The 7,352-nt window shown below is 51.3% G+C and overlaps 1 protein-coding gene across 1 annotated transcript in view; it reads left to right on the forward strand.

Moving 5' to 3' along the window:
- The window catches only part of CDK10 (cyclin dependent kinase 10), a 30,262-nt gene extending 27,393 nt beyond the window's left edge, over nt 1-2,869 (forward strand). The window contains exon 12 of the mRNA XM_078620194.1: nt 2,750-2,869. Within this exon, the coding sequence (XP_078476320.1) occupies nt 2,750-2,844 (95 nt within the window). The 3' untranslated portion in view covers nt 2,845-2,869. The remainder of the gene's footprint in view (nt 1-2,749) is intronic.
- The last annotated feature ends 4,483 nt before the right edge of the window (nt 2,870-7,352 follow it).

A 7,352-nucleotide genomic window follows, 5' to 3' on the forward strand; every position in this document is an offset into this window, starting at 1 on the left:
GCGGATGCGAGCCCATGTCCTTGACACCAGGACCTACCGTGGAGCTGATCTGACCTCTGACCATCGACTAGTCATCTGTAAGATGCGCCTGCCATTCTTCCACTCCGGTGGTGGGTGTACACCCAGGACCCCATTCCAACCAAAAGTGGCCTGGTCTCAGCTAGCTGATGAAAGTTGCAAGCGAGAATTTCATCATTGCTTGCAGCTGGGGTTGGCATCGTCCCCCACTCCACCTGATGTCGAGGGTAAATGGGCGAGGTTTAAGACTGTGACTCATGCAGCTGCAATGGCTGCTTTGGGTACGCGGTCCAGACCTCCCCAGAAACCCTGGCTGACAGAGGAGGTGTTCAGGTTAATTGAGAAAAAGCGACAGGCCCACTCTCATCGCCTACAGCATCCCACGTCGGAGAATGAGGAGGTTTACCGCAGCCTTCGCTCGGAGGTTCGGAGAGCCGTAAGGCGCTGTAAGGATGGGTGGTGGTCGCGGGTTGCTGAGGAGATGGAGTCTGCCTCAGTGGCCCGCGATCACAAATCACTATTTAATTCCATCAAAAAAGTAACCTGCAGCGCCACACCTATTACCATCATTAGAGGAAAAAACGGTGATCCAATCTCCGACCCCCAGGAACAGGTTTGCAGATTTGCTGAGCATTTCTGCGAGGTCCTGGGGGAGGGAAAATCTCTCAGCCAGGAAAACATCATGGCACAAAGTGGGGATAACCCTGCTGAGGCTGCGGTGCCTCAAATATTGGAAGAGGTCACCCCCTGTGAGTGGCTGGCTGAGGTGCCAGCTGTTGAGGAAGTACTGAGGGCGATCCGGAGTCTGAGACCAGGGAAGGCACCGGGCAGAGATGATCTCCCAAGCGAAATGCTGAGGGAGGGTGGCGTTTGTGCACAGACTGCCCTATATGACATCATAACAACAGTCTGGACCACTGGACGGGTTCCGCAGGACTGGAAGGATGCCCTGGTGGTCCCCCTCTTTAAGAAGGGGGACCGTACCGACTGTAACAACTACAGGGGCATCTCACTCCTCAGTGTGCCGGGTAAGGTCCTGGCAAGGATTATTCAACATCGCCTTGCTAGGCACGCTGAGGAGAGGCTTGCGGAGCCCCAATGCGGTTTCAGGAAAGGGCGGTCCTGCACAGATGCCATATTTTCTGTCCGTCTGCTCCAGCAGAGGTGTAGGGAATTTCAAAAAGACCTACATCTCTGCTTTATTGACCTGGTCAAGGCCTATGATACCATCAGTAGGACTGGGCTCTGGGTTGTTCTTCGTGCTTTCGGAGTCCCTGACCCTCTGCTCACGATCATTAAGGACCTTCATGATGGTGAGCGGGCCCGGGTAAAACTACGTGGCCGGGAGTCGGAGCCTTTCCCTGTACACCTTGGGGTGCGACAGGGATGTCCTCTGGCTCCCACATTATTTAACATCTATTTCGACTGCGTAGTTCGTGAAGCCTTCAAAAGCTGTACCGGGGGAATTACCATTTGGTACAGATATAATGGGAGGCTGATCGACGCCCGGGTGCGATCAAGGGATGGCTCCCTATTGGTCAACCACGTTATGTATGCCGATGATTTGGTAATAGCTGCTCATTCAGAAGAGGAGTTGGAGACGCTGCTGCTGAGACTGGAGTGTGCCACCAAGAGGTGGGGCCTTACCATCAGCCCCACCAAAACTAAGCACCTGCCTGGGTATTTTGTACCATCGGGCACTCCACCCCCACAACTCCCAATCGGTGATGGGGCAGTTGTGGAGAGAGTGGAGAGTTTCCCATACCTGGGCAGTGTGCTTATGACCGGCTCCAGTTTATCAGCAGAGGTCTCACTCCGAATCAGTCGAGCGGCAATATCTTTTCATCGGTTGCGTAACGCTGTGTGGAAGCTACCTGGTCTGTCGCTCCGCACGAAGCTTCAGGTCTTCTCGGCCACGGTCATTCCCTCCCTTCTCTACGCTTGCGAAACGTGGACCCCCCTAGTGGAGCATCTTCGCCGGTTGGAAACATTTAGGCTGGCCTGCCTACGATCCATCCTGGGTTTAACCAGGCTGGATTGTGTGAGGAGCTCACAAGTCCTTGAAAGATCTGGGCAAAGTCCCATCAGTGAGCTCCTCCGGCAGGCAAGGCTGCGTTGGCTGGGTCATGTAGCCCGCATGCCCAGCCACCGCATGCCTAAACAGCTTTTGTTCGGCCGGATCGAGGGGGCTAAACGGGCGCGGCACGGGCTAGAGAAGAGATGGAGTGATGTGGTACAGGAGGACGTGGAGCTGAGTGGACTTGCCGATGACTGGTACCAGCGGTGTCAAGATCGGCCTCAGTGGAGGAGGCTCGTGAAGGACGCTACTGGGCAGTTGGAGGCAGTCGCCCTCCAACAACAACGGAGGGCGGAGGAGCGACGCTCACAACAACGAGCGGAACGCCGGGTGGCTAAAGCACAGCAAGTTGGCACAGTAGGGGGCACAGGTGGTGGATCAGCCAGTCATCTCGGTCATCTCGGTCAGTCGACCCGTGGCACCTGGGTCTGCCCCGTGACCTCCTGCCAGCGGGCGTTCGACACTTCACGTGGCCTCAGGGTGCACATGGCCTGGCACAAGCGTCGTGGTGACGTCACCGCCACTTAGTGGCGAATGGCGGTTGTTGTTGTGTGTGTATCTTTGTGTCTGTGTGTATCTCTGTGTGTGTGTGTGTATCTTTGTGTCTGTGTGTATCTGTGTGTGTGTGTGTCTCTGTGTGTGTGGGGTGCCCAGCGTGTGAGCCCGAGCTGATGCCCACGTTTCCCCACCACCGCAACAAGAGGAGCGCTGCAGAGACGACGCACGCGGCAAAGAAGATGAAGAATTAACACCACACACACATGCACACACACATACACATGCACACACACATACACACACACATACACACACACATACACACACACATACACACACGCATGCACACATGCACACACACATACACACACACATACACACACACATTCACACATACACACACACATTCACACATACACACATACACACACACACATACACACACATACACACACACACATACACACACACATACACACAACAACAACAACCGCCATTCGCCACTAAGTGGCGGTGACGTCACCACGACGCTTGTGCCAGGCCATGTGCACCTTGAGGCCACGTGAAGTGTCGAACGCCCGCTGGCAGGAGGTCACGGGGCAGACCCATGTGCCACGGGTCGACTGACCGAGATGACCGAGATGACTGGCTGATGCACCACCTGTGCCCCCTACTGTGCCAACTTGCTGCGCTTTAGCCACCCGGCGCTCCGCTCGTTGTTGTGAGCGTCGCTCTTCCGCCCTCCGTTGTTGTTGGAGGGCGACTGCCTCCAACTGCCCAGTAGCGTCCTTCACGAGCCTCCTCCACTGAGGCCGATCTTGACACCGCTGGTACCAGTCATCGGCAAGTCCACTCAGCTCCACGTCCTCCTGTACCACATCACTCCATCTCTTCTCTTGCCCGTGCCGCGCCCGTTTAGCCCCCTCGATCCGGCCGAACAAAAGCTGTTTAGGCATGCGGTGGCTGGGCATGCGGGCTACATGACCCAGCCAACGCAGCCTTGCCTGTCGGAGGAGCTCACTGATGGGACTTTGCCCAGATCTTTCAAGGATTTGTGAGCTCCTCACACAATCCAGCCTGCAGGTTAAACCCAGGATGGATCGTATGCAGGCCAGCCGAAATGTTTCTAATCGGCGAAGATGCTCCACTAGGGGGGTCCACGTTTCGCAAGCGTAGAGAAGGGAGGGAATGACCGTGGCCGAGAAGACCTGAAGCTTCGTGCGGAGCGACAGACCAGGTAGCTTCCACACAGCGTTACGCAGCCGATGAAAAGATAGGACAATAGTCTGAGTCCACGATTGGCAATAGGTAACGGCAAAGTGATTATAAGCGACTCAGAATTGTCCACGACTTCCCTGAAGACATTCAGCGAGCGCGATGCCGATCACACGACGCGGTTCCAATTTGACCCTCGATCGACGGCCGCACCATCGCCGCACACGCCTCGAATAAACAGCGAGGGGCAAGCGGTTTTATTGGTTCTTTCGGTAAAGTCAAGTCGAAGGGAAATAATAAAATTAAAACTTAATAAGGTGAAATTCTCACGACGTTTCGGCCATAACGCAAGCAGCCGTCCTCAGGTGAAGAACAGGTCTGTCGACCTGAGGACGGCTGCTTGCGTTGTGGCCGAAACGTCGTGAGAATTATTTCATTTTGTTTTTATTTTTTATTTTATTACTTCCCTTCTACGTGACTTTACCGAAAGAACCAAGAAGATGAATCCCTGCAGTCACGAAAGCTTTAAATCGAAAAAGGAACAACTCCTTACTTACTAACAACTCCTCTATCTTTCGATTTCAAGCTTTCGTGACTGCAGGGATTCATCTTATTGGTTCTTTCGGTAAAGTCACGTAGAAGGGAAATAATAAAATAATACAAATAAAATACAATTCTCATGGTTGAGGGTGGGAGGAGCCAAGGTAGGCTCTGGATATTATTATTGTGAGATTTATATATACAAGGACTGTTTTATTGGAATGTCTCACTTGATGCAGCTATCGTGCTGTGACGGTTCCACCTGAAGACGGAAGCTTGTGTTGCCTCCGAAACGTCGTGAGAATTATTTTGTTATGTTTTATTTTTATTATTTTATTATTTCCCTTCTACGTGACTTTACCGAAAGAACCAAGAAGATGAATCCCTGCAGTCACGAAAGCTTTAAATCGAAATGTTTTATTATTTTATTGTTTCCTTTCTACGTGACGACTTTACCGAAAGAACCAAGAATGTGAATCCATGCAGTCACGAAAGCTTTAAATCGACAAAGGAACAAGTCCTCACTAACAACTCCTACCTGAAACAAGTAAACCCGTAAAACAAAGTTTTTCACTCTAAATCCTTTATATGCGTGGCGGCTAGAGTCCTCTCGTCCTCTGGCTTGAGATGGCTGCCACCTATGGGTCAGATGATTGTCTGCCAGTATTAAGCAATTGGTAATTAAATATTTAATTTGTTTTCCCTAAACAGTGTAACATTTTGGGAATTTTTTTTCACGAACATTAATTATCTCGCACAACGAGTCTGTGGAAAATGTCAGCTCGATTGGATCACGGGAAGTGGGTTCGAAAACGAGCGAAAGATTTGCACGGTCGTAAGCAAGCAAGCAAGCGAACTTAATATAAAGGATTTAAAAATCCTGGCTCCGCCATTGCAGCCTCACCTGATCTGGCGTCACGCTGTGTGGAAGCTACCTGGTCTGTGGCTCCGCACGAAGCTTCAGGTCTTCTCGGCCACAGTCATTCCCTCCCTTCTCTACGCTTGCGAAACGTGGACCCCCCTAATGGCAACGCACCTTCAAATAAACTCGCAAACACCAGCCCTGCTTTGCTGATCTTGTACCAGCCAATCGCGGCGACGCCTGTGTTTTTTTAAATTAAATGTCTTCGCGTTATCGGCTTAGGGCCGTCCATAAATGACGTCACGTGATTTTGGACGATTTTTGACACCCCCCCCCGCCCCCCTTCGTCACACGACGTCACAAAAAGTCAGACCCCCCCCCCCTCAAATATGACGTCACAAAGCTCTGCCCCCCCCCCCCCAAACAAAATAAACACGCTTCAAATCGCGTTAAACTATTGTTGTCATTGTAGTGCGTTTTTAATGTGGCGCTGCACTCTGATGTTGTAGGAGAAAACATTTGTTAAAAAGTCTATTTAGTTAACTATTGTTTTCAAATTTTTTTGCTGTGGATTTCACACAGCTGATGATTGCCAAGGTAGGCCCTGAATATTATTATTGTGAGGTTGATATTAATACACAAATAATATGCAGGGCCTACCTTGGCTCCTCCACCTTCAACCAGTATATATACAAGGACGGTTTTATTGGAATTTCTCTCACTTGATACAGCAATCGTGCTGTGACGGTTCCACCTGAAGACGCCTGCTTGCGTTGTGGCCGAAACGTCGTGAGAATTGTATTTTATTTTTATTATTTTATTATTTCCCTTCTACGTGACTTTACCGAAAGAACCAAGAAGATGAACCAGACAGTAGTTCGTTGCTAGTGTCGGGGTGTTACGGCAGGGAAACGAACAAGCTCACAGGGGTGTCCACATCCATGTCCGCAAACGGTCACCTGGGGGGGGGGGGCTGTGGGGGGATGCTGTGATCCCACACAGCCCCACCCCTCGGTGGCAAGTCGGTATAAAAGGCGGGGAGCGAGAGGGCTCGTGGTTCAGTGTTGGGAAGCCTAACCAGTGAAGACTGAAGACCGGGCAGATAGGCCCTGGATCTCCTCTGACTCGCCGTCCTTCTCAGGACCGGGCAGGGCAAGCCAGTGGCACTGCCCCAGAGCCTCAGAGACGATGTTCTTCTAAGAGCCGGGTCAGGTAGCCTCCCCTAGCACCCTTAGCGGAGGACCTGGGAGCAGAACAGTTAGGCAGATAGATCTAGGACCGGGCAGGGCAAGCCAGTGGCACTGCCCCAGAGCCTCAGAGACGATGTTCTTCTAAGAGCCGGGTCAGGTAGCCTCCCCTAGCACCCTTAGCGGAGGACCTGGGAGCAGAACAGTTAGGCAGATAGATCTAGGGGTGTATCCCGGTTTAGTTCGGGTGAAGGGGCCGTTACCCCTTCGAGTGTTGTATACGTTGCCCTGTGCCAAGTGTGAAGTTATAATAAAGAGTGTGCCTCGACTACACCGTCTCTGATCATTTGTTTTTTACCCTTCTATCTGGCAACAAAACTGACACCTTTTTTACGAGGAGTCATGTTTGCATTGACCACAATACCTGCAGTCATAATGCAAACAAAAAACATAACTCTGATAATGATATGCACTGTCCTTGAAGTTGATTGGTCCACACCCGAGACAGCTTTCCTTAGACAATGGGTCGGCAACCTACGACTCCGGAGCCGCATGCGGCTCTTTGCGGGCTGCTTCTTGACGATATGTACGTATGTACAGTATGTACATAGATGCATTGCGGCTCTTGAAATACTGAATTTTGTACCGAATTGGAAAGAAATGGCTCTTCTTGTTATTTTGGTTGCCGACCCCTGCCTTAGAGCCTAGTCTCACATGGTGTTGGACCAGATGACGCCAAAAGGCGCACAACTCAAAGACAATGCACCATCAGAGTATGAGAGCTCGGGGCAAGCATTTACTGGCAAATGAGCTACCAATGGTGAACCAAAGAGTAAGTCGTTACTAGTATAGCGCACCGGTGTGTTGGAGAGTAACCCCACTGCAACATTTACTATGTAAGTAGCGTTTATTCGTTTCGAGGGTAATGGGGCAACAACAGCCGGACCCGTCAGGA

The sequence above is a fragment of the Lampetra planeri genome, chromosome 70 (genome assembly GCF_965212315.1).
Source record: "Lampetra planeri chromosome 70, kcLamPlan1.2.h2, whole genome shotgun sequence".
In the NCBI taxonomy this organism is placed as follows: Eukaryota; Metazoa; Chordata; class Hyperoartia; order Petromyzontiformes; family Petromyzontidae; genus Lampetra; species Lampetra planeri.